The sequence below is a fragment of the Prionailurus viverrinus genome, chromosome F2 (assembly GCF_022837055.1).
Source record: "Prionailurus viverrinus isolate Anna chromosome F2, UM_Priviv_1.0, whole genome shotgun sequence".
Classification (NCBI taxonomy): domain Eukaryota; kingdom Metazoa; phylum Chordata; class Mammalia; order Carnivora; family Felidae; genus Prionailurus; species Prionailurus viverrinus.
This window is the reverse complement of record NC_062578.1, coordinates 29,375,819-29,390,112: the sequence shown is the minus strand read 5'-3', so window position 1 is coordinate 29,390,112 and position 14,294 is coordinate 29,375,819. Positions and strand designations below refer to the sequence as shown.

The following is a 14,294-nucleotide window of genomic DNA, read 5'->3' as shown; positions in this document are numbered from 1 at the left end:
CACACAGAAGTGACTGTCACCATGGCCATGGGAATAATCAGCAAAGCGGCAGCATCCCAATGACCAGGGCCCTCTCAGGAGAAAACTAATTTCCTGTCAAATTCATTTCAGGAAGCATAATCATAACACCATAACAACTGTCATTGGTTGAATGATTATTCCTGTTGATGTTGTGCTAAATGATTCACTTTCATGACCTCATTTAATCCCATAATAACTCTATGAGACAGTTACTATTATTGTTCCTACTTGATAAAATAAGGAAACTAAGGGCTTGAGAAAGTAAATCCCAAATCAGTGCTCTCAATCACTGTGCTGGACTATTTTGGGAAAATGCTGAGACCCTTGTACAAGAAGGTGGCATTGTGCCCTAGTGGACACTGGAGCTGAACTCGCTGGATTCCCAGCTTTGCTAGGAGCTGATTTATTGACTGGACACAATTTACTGAAGCTCTCTGTGAATTTATAAAATGCTGGTTATAAGGCTATCCATCTCTTAGTATTAAATGAGATACTCTTTTTAACAGCACTTGGCACATGGTAAGTGCTCAATTAATGTTAGATACAGTCATTAACACCACTGTGACCACCTTAATGAAACTGAACTAAATATTCAGGGGAGCTTGGTATCTGTCAAGGATGCAGGAAAATGTCTGAAGTCACCAAGATCCTCACCAGCTTTGGGGGCATGGTGGTTCCTAGAATGGTGCGCCGAGTTAGAATAAAGGTGATGGGAAGTTGTTACTTTTCTAATGAAGGGGGGTGGGGAATGTGTTGAGATGAAAGAAAGAAAATATTGATGGGTTACTTATCATTTTAATGTAACTCTGTCCTGTTTATAGAATTCTATGAAGGTGATGTTCAAATGCCTCTGGAAAAACTGTGGGAAAGTGCTGAGCACCGCGGCAGGTATCCAGAAACACATAAGGACCATTCATCTTGGGTAAGGCAACCCTCCCTTCAGAGCCTGATGTAGTCTCCAGGAGTTCAGTCTAAGGCCCCCTGCACTCAGAAATTATATACCACACTCTTCCTTAAAAGTTCTGAACACAGGAATAGAGACTGGGCTTGGTTGGTCTTCCTAATCACTGTGGAGAGGGCCACTTAGATAATATAGGCCTGTGTGGCACAGTGGAAAGAAAATGCTTGAAACTTGAAAAGCCTCCCTAATTTACTTACTAAGTGATTTTAGGCAAGTGACTTCTCAGAGCCTCAGTTCCCTCTGAAAATGAGGCTAATAGTAATATCGGCCCAGCAAGGTCATGGGTAAGGGTCAAAAAATAAAATGTACCTGAGAGTGACTTATAAAATATAAAACACTAGGGTAGGGTAGGTTCATTGGACCCGCTGAAACTGTCAAATTAAATGTGCATTTTTCCCCAATGGAGAGTATTGGTGACTTTGAGCCTGAGAAGTACATATGTGTGTGTGTGTGTGTGTGTATAATACACACACACACACACACACACACACACACTAAAAGAGGTTAAGAACCACTGTGTCAATCAGTGCTGTGGTTTCTGTTCTCATGATGCCTGATGACTTGGTTCCATCATTTTCTGTTGCTCAAATAAGCCCTTTATTTGTACAATCTATGCTTTTCCTTGTGTTACGTAAAAACCTTTCTAAGGAAGGAGAACACAAAGCTTCCAGCAGCAGAGATTAGGGGTCACACCAGAGGGACAGTGGACCTTCAGCAATCTTGTCATTTATTCTCTGGGTCTCCTGCCCAAGGACCTCAGACCTGGAAGGGACCTCGGGAGGCCGTAAGTCATAGTCAGTGTGCACAACACAAATCGAAACACATGACCAACTCCCCAAGTGCTTGGACAAAGAAGTCCTTTCAACAAGATGAATGTTGAGAAATAAACACTATAGTCACTTTGCCCAACAAGGGATAAATTTAGGAAATGCAGCATCCATAAAAAAAAAAAGTGGTATAAAAAGAAAACAAAGTGGGTTCTTAGGTGATTGCGCTGATCTGTGCAGGCGAGTTCCTTCAGTGACTGTGGAGAGGAGCGGGGACCCACCACACTCACGGGTAGCGAGCGCTGATGTTTGGGGACACCGCCAAGCCCTTTCAGGGCACAGCGCACAGATCACCAAGTGCCGTGTGTGTGGCGCAGCGAGGCCGGGCTTCTGCTCCCCTCACCAGAGGGTCCAGCTTCACCCTCCAAGAAATACCACACTGAAACGCTGCAGGGCAGAACGCCCTCATTCCTGTTGCTGAAGTCTCCAAGGAAGGAAACTCTGCAGTGTCTCCCCTCAAACCTCACTGTCAGGACAACTCATAATGTAAATAGCTCAGAGTTATTTAAAGGTTTAGAAAAAAACTTCCCAAAGCTATAATCAGGAGCTAGGGTATTTGTTTTAAAGTCCATCTGCCCAGAAAATTGAATCCAATTCAATTCATGTACCTCACAGAAGCACATGCCATATAGACGTATTTATAGACTGTGAGTGGCATCTCACGATTTTTCTTTGGGTCCCCAGGCTGCTCTCATGGTGGGTAAAATTTAAAATGCAGCCACTGTATTTGCTTCCCTAGGATTCCCTTTTTACTCCGTGCTCTTAAAATTGCCTTGATGAATTAGAATTCACCACCCCGCCAGCCGCTGCACAGGAATGGGCCTGGGTTGCCAGGACGCTAGGGCCAGTCTGTGTCTGTGAAGCCTGAGTCTAAGCTCTCTCCTGGCCTGGGAGAGGGACATCACCTTTGCCGTAATCCAGGAGCTCAATTATGTGATGCCGGATGATGGAATCGTTTTAATGCAGGTTGGATGGCAGGGAGGGAGGGGAGCATCCCACAGCACCCCCAAAACATATATGCCATCCCATATTTCTGGGGTGCACACCAAGAGTAGAAGAAGTACAGTGTTTTTCTCTGAAACCTCACTCCACTCTTGCACACCAGGGGCTGATCCTGATTTATCCCCGCGTGGGACACACAATTTCCCCCAGGCCCATGTGTCTATTAGTAGCACTCGGCAGCCAGTAGCAACTTGGCCTGCCCTTTACTGGAAAGGAAGCGGGGACAGGAATAGAACAGGCACACATTCTTGGGCCCACTCTCTGGGGTCTTTAATGGTATGCTTGTCAGAAAGCCAAGGCCTGCCAGACCTGGTGCAACCCAGAGGCACCTCCCCAGACGCCTCAGCCCGAGAGCTCAGGGGAGATGGGGCAAGGCCGAGAGAAGCCGCTGATCTGACCGAGCGGAGAGGCCAAGGTGAAGGGCAGATTTTTATTCTAGGTTCTGTAGAGGGCTTGCAAGTGGGGGGAAAAGTTGATTCCAAGTCAGTGATCTACTACTGGTGGATATGTTCAGGAAATTTGGGGATACCTCGTGGAAGGGAGGTAGACAGAGGCCGTCCTATAAAACTAGGTTGCTGGGTGTATACCGCTTCCCTAGAAGTTGACAAATCGGATAAATCTTTTCCAAAGTTATGGAAAGTTATTTTATTTTACTCAAAACTTTCTGTGGATGAATACAATTTCTGGTGTCTCAGAGAGAACTTTGAAAGCACCAAGAAGATACTTTTCTGGTCGATAGTAAAAATTGAAGCCTTCTAATGTCAGCTGTATTTTAATTTAATAATCTTAGTACTTACACTTCTGCGCCCTGTATATTTATTTGCCTAATCCTCACAATAAGCAGGCACTATGACTATCCCCATTTTATCAGTAAAGAGCCTGAAGCACTGGGCCATGGAGTCTGCCAGAATCCCACACACAGCTAGAGGGTTTCAGGATTTGAACCCAGGAGATCTGACTCCAGGATTCATGCTCATAATCGCTGTGCTACAGTATCAGCTTCATCCATTCAACATTTAATAGGCACCTACTCTATGCCAGATACATCAATATGCATGGGGAATGAAATCACAGTGTTAGGGAAGTGATCGAGGGTTTAAAAAAATTACAGAAATGTGCCAAATCATTCAATAAAGTGAATTAAACAGAATGGATACACTTCAACAGAAGCATAGAGGATCTAGCAGTTAGGAGTTAAGTCCTGATTCCTAACCTTCAAAATACAAACCAAATTTGACTCCTGGTCACTTCCATCACCACCTGGTCGCCAGATATTGCAAAGCTCATCTGGATTATTAGTGACAACAGCCTCCTCTCTAGCCTCCTGCTCTTGCCCTCTGTCCACTATTCTCCATACATTAACCTGAGTGATCCTTTTTTTTTAATGTTTATTATTTTTGAGGTGGGGGGGAGCGAGCGAGAGAGGGGCAGAGAGAAAGGGGGAGGGGCAGAGAGAGAGGGAGACAGAATCCAAAGCAGGCTTTCTAGTGGAGAGCCTTAGGTGGACCTCAGTCAGTGGCCTCAAACTCACCAATGGCCTTATACTCAAACTCACCAACCGTGAGATCATGACCTAAAGTGACATCGGATGCTTAAGGGACTGAGCCACCCAGGCGCCCCAGCTAGAGTGATCTTTTTAAAAAGTGACTTAGGTTCCTCACAACCTCCCCTCTGCCCCCCCACCCTGGCTTCTATCACTCGAGAATAAAATGCAAAGCCATTCCATGGGCTGCAAAACCCTGTGCGTTCTTGCCCCTGCCTTTGTTCACTGTCCCTGGTGCCCGGAGCACCAGCCGCTGGCCTCTCTGCCCTCTGTGGAGAACACTGAACCTGCCCACCCCAGGGCCGTGTGGCTGGTCTTCACTGTGTGATCTTCCCATGCATTCTGGCGAGGGTTTCTCCCTGGTGTCACTCAGGCCCCTGCTCAAATGTCACTCTTCCAGGAGACTTCCTTCAAACACTCTCTTTAAAAGAATGCCTTCCCCTCATCAGTTACTCTACTAAAGGACGCTAAATCTGCTTAATTTTTCTTTCTGGGATCTGTCACTACCTGACATATTCAAAGTGCATTTCTCTCCGGGTTTCTTGTCTGCCTCTCCCACTAGAATGTAAGTTCCATCAAATCATAGCCTGTGCTTTGTTCATCTTGCTTTCAGAAGACCCTAGAAAAGTGCCTGGACATAATAGATTCTCAATAAATTGCTGAATACTTGATTGATTGAAGGAATTGTTTTAAGAGGTCAAGACGGCCTCCCTGCAAGTGGACAGTTGAGTGTTACAGGGTAAGTCAGAGTTTGCCAGGCAGACAAGACAGAGGAAAAGCATTCCAGACAGGGGGAACAGCATGTGCAAGATTTCGAGGCAAGAAAGCCAGAGGGGTTTGTGTAATCTTGTCACTTTCTTCACTCTAGACGTGTTGGGGACTCCGACTACAGTGATGGAGAAGAGGACTTCTACTACACTGAGATCAAGCTCAACACAGACTCTGTGGCAGATGGACTGAGCAGCCTGGCCCCGGTGTCACCTTCTCAGTCCCTGGCTTCACCGCCTACTTTCCCCATCCCAGATTCAAGCCGAACAGAAGCTCCTTGTGCCAAAACTGAGACGAAATTGATGACGCCCTTGAGCCGCTCAGCTCCCACCACCCTCTACCTCGTGCACACCGACCATGCTTACCAGGTAACTTGCAAAGGACCGTGAAGGTAATCACCTTGACCCCTGACCAAAAGGAGTAGTGTTCTGACCTGTGAGGAAAGGGTAACCCAGGGGAAAAACAGCACCACACACGGAGCCCCGTAGCTGAGTTTGTTATTTCTTCTCCTTTTAAAGCCCAGATCTCACACAAATGGGACCCTAGGGGCTCTTTGGTTCCCCAGTGCTGACTGAAGATCCAGCCCCTTAGAGGTGTTCATAGGATTAAAATCCTTAATATTGTAAAGCTCTCAGAAGGGTGCCTGGCACATGATCTGTTAAACAAAAATAAATAAATAAGTGAAAAGGTGAGCATGGAAAAGCTCAGAATGGCCCTGCACCCCAGATCTGGGACTTCATGCCCTGCCTTCTGAATTGGTAACTAACTCTCATGGATCAGAACGGTGATTATCAGTGTTCTCCACATCAGCAGTGTCAGCATCACCGGGGAACTTGTTAAAAATCTAAATTCTTGGGATGGTCCCAGACCTACTGGACAGAAGCTAGGGGTGGGGCCCCCCCATCTGTATTGGAACAGACCCTCCGGCATCTGCTTCACTCTAAAGTCTGATAAGATCGTAGAGACAAACCCTGCAAACACAGGACGTGGCTCCTTTTCCCCACACAGTTACTAACTCTTTTAAACATTGGTTTGTTTTGAGGAGCCTGGGTGGCTCCTAAGCGTTGGACTTCAGCTCAGGTCACCATCTCACAGTTCATGGGTTCAAGCCCTGGTGTCAGGCTCTGTGCTGACAGCTCAGAGCCTGGGGCCTGCTTCAGATCCTGTGTCTCCCCCTCTCTCTCTGCCCCTCCCCTGCTCATGCTCTCTCTCAGTCTCTCAAAAATAAACAAATGTTAAATAAAATTAAAAAATAAACATTGATTTGTTTTAATGATATTTCATAATATTCAGATTTTAAGACAACATTTTTTCCATAATTCTCAAACTGCCTTATGCAGGATCTTTAAAAAATCTCCTGTCTGTACTTTAATTGTGTTCTCCTACCTTTGTTTTATAAACACTTTCCATATAACTGAATAGTATTCGACTAAATCGAGGCACCAAATTTGTTTTAATCGTTCTCTTATTGTTAGGTATCTACTTTTTAGCCTCTCCAGTTTTTCTACGATCATTACTAACTGTACTGTGAAACCTCTGTGCCAGTACCTTTTTCTTCCCTTCTGAATTCCCAGAAGACTAATTACTGAGTCAGAGGATACAACACGAACAGCTTATGGATCTTGCTATGTATTGCCAAAATATTTTCCAGTGGTGCCAGTTACAAAACCACTGTCACTAGCACCTATATTTATAATTATTAAAACTAAACCTGCGGGGGAGGCTTTCAGATATGTATTTAGTAGACTTACACCCAAGAGCAATGGAATACAGCTAATTATTAAAGTAGTAGATGCAATGAATCTCATTGCTGACTCTTGTTGGTCAAAAAGAATAATTTTTCTTGTTTGTCAGTGTTACATTTAGAAACACTGGCTCAAAATCATGGGCTTGAACCAACTGAAACTATTTTGCTCATCTGTATGACAGGTAGAACATGCAGTAGGTGATCTGAAAGGTCCTTCCCAAACCATTTATTCATAATATTGGGATTTTTCTGTTCGTAGACATTATAAATGTCCAGCATAGAAAATATTATCTTTTTTAATGTTTATTTTTGACAGAGAAAGAGAGAGAGAGAGACAGAGCATGAGTGGGGGAGGGGCAGAGAGAGAGGGAGACACAGAATCTGAAACGGCTCCAGGCTCTGAGCTGTCAGCATAGAGCCCAACGCAGGGCTCGAACCCACGAACAGCGAGATCATGACCTGAGCCGAAGTCAGACGTTCAACCGACTGAGCCACCCAGGCGCCCCTAGCATAGAAAATATTAAAAGCACAAGCAAATAAATAAAATTCATCCCCTAATCCCAACAACAAGAAAGCCCCTTGGGTAATACTTTTTGTATGTCCTTCAATGTGTTCTGTGTGTGTGTGTGTGTGTGTGTGTATACACACGCTCATTTTTTTTAAAAAGAATTTATTGGGATGCCTGGTGGCTCAGTTGGTTAAGCGTCTGACTTTGGCTCAGGTCACGATCTCGCGGTTTGTGGGTTCAAGCCCTGCACTGGGCTCCATGCTGACAGCTCAGAGCCTGGAGCCTCCTTTGGATTTTGTGTCTTCCTCTCTCTCTGCCCCTCCCCCACTCACACTCTCTCTCTCCTTCAAAAATAAACATTAAAAAAATTTTTTTAATGTGAAAAAAAATTTATTATAGTACCGTTTCTCTTGTGCTTTGTTTTTGCCATTTAATATAGAATGAACATTTTCCCATGCCAATGGGTATTCTTCAACAACATCAGGCTCTGTGGGTATATTACCCACTTCCCTATTATTGGACATTTATGTTTCCAGTTTTTTGCATAATACATAGTTTGGCAGTGACCATCCTCATAAAAATTAAAAAATTACCCTCCTGAAATGTACCAATTTACAAACCCAGCATCACTGTATAAAACTATTTCCCAATTTGATAGCGAGGCATTGTGTTTTTCACACAAATAGTTATATGTTCTAAAATAAGTATATGTATGTATAAAATCTGTTTTCAGAAATAATCAAAAACCTTCTCCTTTTATTCCTTAGACTGCCAAGACACATAAAAAGTTGATTTCTAGCTATTCTCTTTGACTATGTTTAATCTCCTCCTGTTGGATATTTAGTCTAAGTTATTAATACAGCTGAAATCATGTTTGAGGCCCTACCTAGGCAATGATGGCTTAAGACTCTGAGGAAAAATGTTCTTTCATAACAGTGTTCTGTTTTCTGTGTAACAGGCCACACCCCCTGTGACCATTCCAGGGTCGGCCAAGTTCACCCCCAACGGCAGCAGCTTCAGCATTTCTTGGCAGTCTCCTCCAGTTACCTTCACAGGCATTCCAGTAAGTAGAAAAATAAAAAGCCAGAAATCTGGTCAAAGCTGAACATAAATTTGGAGAACAAATTGTCAAAACACGCAAGGAAAAGGCAAAACTCACAATGCCAGAAGTACTCTATTTCTTTTTTTTTTTTTAATTTTTTTATTTTCCATAATTTACTTATTTTTTATAATTTACATCCAAGTTACTTGGCACATGGTGTAGCAATGATTTCAGGAGTAGATTCCTTAAGCCCCTTACCCATTTAGCGCATCGCCCCTCCCACAACCCCTCCAGCAGCCCTGTTTGTTCTGTATATTTAAGAGTCTCTTATGTTTTATCCCCCTCCCTGTTTTTATATTATTTTTGTTTCCCTTCTCTTATGGTCATCTGTTCTGTGTCTTAAAGTCCTCATATGAGTGAAGTGATATGATATTTGTCTTTCTCTGACTGAATAATTTCGCTTAGCATAATACCCTCCAGTTCCATCCACGTAGTTGCAAATGGCAAGATTTCTTTCTTTTAGATTGCTGAGTATATATCCACTGTATATATATATATATACATGTACATATATACACATACCACATCTTCTTTATCCAGTCATCCATCAATGGACATTTGGGCTCTCTCCATACTTTAGCTATTGTCGATAGTGCTGCTATAAACACGGGGGTGCATGTGTCCCTTTGAAACAGCACACCTGTATCCTGTGGATAAATGCCTAGTAGTGCAATTGCTGGGTCGTAGGGTAGTTCTATGTTTAGTTTTTTAAGGAATCTCCATACAGTTTTCCAGAGTAGCTGCACCAGTTTGCATTCCCAAGAAGTACTCAATTTCTTACCTGGTATCTGTAAACTCTTCAGCAATGTGTTTCATAGCCCAGACCAGCCCAGCTTCTCTGTGAAAAAGGTGTGATGACTGGCATTTTGGAAAACTAGGAGAGACCTGCAGCTATTGATAAACAACTTGTTAGAAATATATCAAGATTTTTTGTTGGTGGCATAGTTGTATTTTTCCAAAGGCTCTGTAGAATCAATAGCTGAACTCAGATGCTGAACATAATAAAAGAAAAAGACCCTGTAATGAATAATATTTACCATTATGAGTAACTTTATAAAACTTATGACTTTGAAATTATTATTTGTGGGTATGCCAATTTGGAAGTCCAAAAATAACATAAATTGAAATAATGTTTTTTCCTCCAAAGCTTGAATAATCCATGCTGATGGATACTCTGAAAATAAATGAGTGCTGAACTATGCAATCAGGTTTTAGTAGTATATAAGAATTGATTTGACATATTAAGTGACTGCTGTCTGATAAATCACCATGAATTAAGTTGATTCCTAACCATTCCTTTAAAAATATATTGGGTCTTTTATAGCTTATCACAGAATATTGACAGGCCTACACACTGTTGATGCCCACAGTGGTTTAGAACTCCTGATAAGGTTCACAAAGTGGCTTATGATAACAGATATTAACCTTATTCTCGCCTCTCCGCCCTCTCCCCAAGGACCTCACAAAAGCTTCTTATTGTCAACGACTGGCAGCTCCCAGAGGTTTCCAGAAAATACTAAGGCCTCCTACAGGGCTGATAAAAATGAAAGCGGCTCAGTCAGTTATGCTGTGCTCTGTCGATGAATATTTATTAAATTCCCAAGGAGAATAGCCAACAATAAAAAGCATCCTGCTGGCAGCAATTTGGGAATTTGTGGATTCCAGAAAATACTCCTGGAATTTGATTTTTAAATAATAATTGAGGGTCTGGAGTAATTATGAAAGTCGCCTGCCTCATCCAATAGTAGTATCAGTTTTACTCCTGGCAAGAACAGTGATCTACTGAAGAGGGTGTCAGAGGTCAGCAATCAGTCCTTTGGGGGACTTTTTTTTTTTCTTAGTAGACATAAAAAGACCCAGAGTGGTTCTCAATATCACATTTGAGACAACCCTTCTAACCTAGAAAGGCAGCTATAATTACAGAATTATAGAAACTAACTGTTCTGAATCCTGTTAATTCCTATCTTTGATTTGAGAAGAATTTTCAAGAGTATACACCATATTGCTTACCTGGTGTATAAACAAGTGTAACATGTGGGTGGAACAGTCCAGTTCAGGCTTCTTTTCAGGTTACCTCTGTGACCAACCAAAATGCAATTTTTTTGCCTTTGCTCTGTTAATTAAATCATCTCCTTCTGAAATACAGAGAAATCACTCTGAGTGGTTTTGTACTAGCTACATGTCCTCCAGAGTTCCTAAATGTCTTACATAGTAAGATACCAGGCAGACACCTTCTATTGTTTATTTTCCAGCAGTGAAATCTTCCCTGCTGTGAACACAGTGTCTATCTCCACCTTCATCTCAATGCCCTAGATTTTCCAAAGTCCCTAATTTCGTTGGTTACCAGGGACATTTTAGACAAGAACTTTGACGTAAAGTATATAGAGTGGCTAGGTTAACTAGGTATCCCACTCAAATCCTAATTTAGCTTCTGATTTATTCTTTCACCAGAGAATTCTCAATCTATCTGGTTGTGTAATGTTTCAGCCAACCCTTTAGACTGTCTTAGCAGCCATTCCTATTTAAAAATAAAGATATGGTGAGGGGATGCTATTGTCCAAGGCTTTGTTTTACCCTAGGAAGAAGGCTCACTATTCAAAACGTTCTTTATGTTGCTAAATTACCTATCAATCCTTTAAAAAAAAAAAAAGTGGGTACGGGGCACCTGGGTGGCTCTGTCGGTTGAGCCTCTGACTCTTGATTTCAACTTGGGTCATGATCTCACAGTTCGTGGATTTGAGCCCCACATCAGGCTCTGCACTTAGTGCAGAGCCTGCTTGGGATTCTGTCTCCCTCTCTGTCTCTCTCTGTCCTTCCACTTCTCTCTCTCTCTCTCTCTCTCTCTCAAAACTAAATATTTTTTTTTAATTTTTTTTTCAACGTTTATTTATTTTTGGGACAGAGAGAGACAGAGCATGAATGGGGGAGGGGCAGAGAGAGAGGGAGACACAGAATCGGAAATAGGCTCCAGGCTCGGAACCATCAGCCCAGAGCCTGATGCGGGGCTCGAACTCACGGACCGCGAGATCGTGACCTGGCTGAAGTCGGACGCTTAACCGACTGCGCCACCCAGGCGCCCCAAAACTAAATATTTTTTTAACACAAAAAAAATCTTTAAAAAAATGAAAAAGTGGGTGCATACTGTGTGTCTCCTTTGACTGAAGGCTGGATCTTACAACTCCACGCCACACAGACACAAGACTGGCACACGTCCACTGACTAGGTGCCAACAACTGTCCAGGAAAGTTAGTCCATCCCTAGAAGATGGGGAGCCAGGGTGAATTTAAGAGCATATGAATTCCTACCTTCTAAATTAATGTAGTAAGGGTTGCAGACAGAAGCTCTAAACATTTTCAATTATAATGAATTAGTGTTAGTGATGGCCTCAACCATATCCAAACTGAAGAACAAAGCAGTTTCCATTTTATAAAATGCTCTTTAAAGAACACATTTCTCTTTGTACCCCAAAACAAATGCCCTGAGGTTGTCAACTCCATTTAAGGTTTGGTTTTTTTCCCTGCCGTATCTTGGAGACCTGGTATTGGGGGGGGGGGGGGGGGGATGCTTTTATATGCTTCCTAGAGAATGGAAATAATCTCCTTCTGAGAAATCCCAAGGTTTGCAGGATTTTATTTATTCATTTGCCTGTACTAGATTTCCTGAACATTGGGCTTTAATAAGTTCCCTGGGTAAGACCTCTTCCCTGAGGTGTGTTGTGGAGAAGGCTGTTCTGCGTATTTACAAATGTAACTGGAGGTTCACTCTTTTCTAGCCGAAGGCTGCAAATGTACAGGTAGGCAGAAGACCCTCATTAATTACAGCATTCTTTGAGCTGTTTTTCCCGAATGACCCCGTCTTTTCTTCTAATTATCTACATTCTTTTCTCTGTCTTTTCATGACAAAAAGCTGAGAGTTTTTGGGCCCTGTATGAGTCTGCCCATAATGCCATAACACAATATCACAGACTGGATTGCTTTAAACAACCAAAATGTATTTTTTCACAGTTCTGGAGGCTAGGAGTCCTGGATCAAGGTGCTGGCTAATTCAGCGCCTGGTGAGAGCTCTCTTCATGGCTTGTAGAGGGCCACCTTCTCACTGTGTCCTTACATGGCCTTTTCTGTTGGTGGGGGCAGGGGGTGGGGTAGAAAGAGAGCCCTTTGGTATCTCTTCTAATAAAGACACCAGTCCTACTGGATCAGGGTCCCACCCTTTTGACCTCATTTATCTTTAATTACTTCCTTAAAGGCCCCGTATCCAAATATAAGCACACTAAGGATTAGAGTTTCAAAATATGAATTGGGGTGGGGACAACACAAACATGCAGTCTACAACAAGCCCAGGCAAGCAAGAGCTAACAAACCTGCTATCTAAAGGCCATTCCTGGAGGCTTCAGGCTGAAAGGAGGGTCTCCTAACCTAAAATAGCAATGCTTAATTGTTAGATATTTACCTGTATTTTTTTTAACACCTTGATGGAGGATTCAGAATAGTATGTTATAAGAGGTTACAACCAAGATAAGGATGTGGTTTTCTTCCATTTGAGAGATAGAAAACCACAAAGAAACGAAACTTCCCCAACGTGTTTACAGATGGACACAACATTCTTATTATTGCTCTGGTTTGAGGCTCAGATGCAAATCCTGACTCTGGCATTTACAAACTGTGACCTCTAGCTGGTCACATGACCTCTCTTAATCAATGTCCTCAACTGTAATCTACCTCATAGAGTTGTATCGTTGAGCACAGCACCTGGCACTGGCTGACACTGTGGAGCACTTACGATCATTGCTGCCTGGGACGTGTCTCATTGCTGTAAAACAGAGGTCAGAAGTGGATTCTCTCTATTTGGGATTGACTGATATAACACACATATACTGAACCTGTGAGAGAGATTAGCCATGATTTTTGCAGACTGAAGTTCTTTCAACTGAAATCATATCAAAATCAGCAGAAAGATTAAGGCATATACAGTCCTCCATGCTTCCCAGGCTATGTGGGAAACTGCATTACTGTGTGAGATGTGCCATTCACAGCAAGGTAGTCTTGCCGGGAGTCTTCAGCCCGTGTGAAGCACGGAAGGACCAAACACCCCCACCCCGATGAGCCCCACGATGCGCTGCCCCACGACCTCCGCCGAAGCCCACGTAAGGAGCTGAGTCCTTAAGGACCAAAGAAAAACTGTTCTCTAGAAAAAAAATAATAAAATGGACTCTATAGAACATGCCCCCACATAGAACTTAGAAATGATTAAGATATAAAACCGATAAGAATTGACAAGTGGAGACCACTGGGAGAGAGGGCCACAGTAATGCTGCGTAGGGCTTTATCTCAGCGCACACCACGCTTCCATCAGCGGCGTGGCAGGATGGAAGAACGGAAAGAGCAGGGCCTGTACTAGTTCCTTCAGAACAGCTCCAGCGTCAGCCGGTAGGAGACAGCCTGTGTTCAGGTGCCGCCCTGGCACTTACCGTGTGGTGGCTTACTTCACTTCACTTCTCCGCTTCCTTATTGAGAAGGTGGAAATGATAGCAGTGCTGCTTACCCTGGGGTCGCTGTGGAGATGAAACCAGATAGCACTCACAGGCACTTGGTTTAAGGGCGCTCGGCAAGTTACCACTACTGCTACTTCCTCTGGGATGCTGTGCAGGCCACCTCCCTGCTCGAAGTCTAAATTATCTTATCTACAAAATGCAGGTAACAGCACTCCCTTGCAGGGGTTTTGTGAGGATTAAAAGAAATCATAAATCACCTAGTAGCCCGCCTTTCACATTGGCCAGAGCTAAATACACGTTAGTTCCCTGCACCGGCCACCACCT

General features: G+C 43.2%; 1 protein-coding gene across 2 annotated transcripts in view; it reads left to right on the top strand.

The window, feature by feature from the left end:
* The window catches only part of ZNF704 (zinc finger protein 704), a 242,776-nt gene that overhangs the window by 211,864 nt on the left and 16,618 nt on the right, over positions 1 to 14,294 (top strand). For both annotated transcript variants that reach the window (XR_007148527.1, XM_047842149.1), the window contains exons 5-7: positions 843 to 943; positions 5,223 to 5,490; positions 8,336 to 8,440. Coding sequence is in view for 1 of the 2 variants with exons in the window: in XM_047842149.1 (XP_047698105.1) it covers positions 843 to 943; positions 5,223 to 5,490; positions 8,336 to 8,440 (474 nt within the window). In the remaining variant the exon portion in view is untranslated. The remainder of the gene's footprint in view (positions 1 to 842; positions 944 to 5,222; positions 5,491 to 8,335; positions 8,441 to 14,294) is intronic.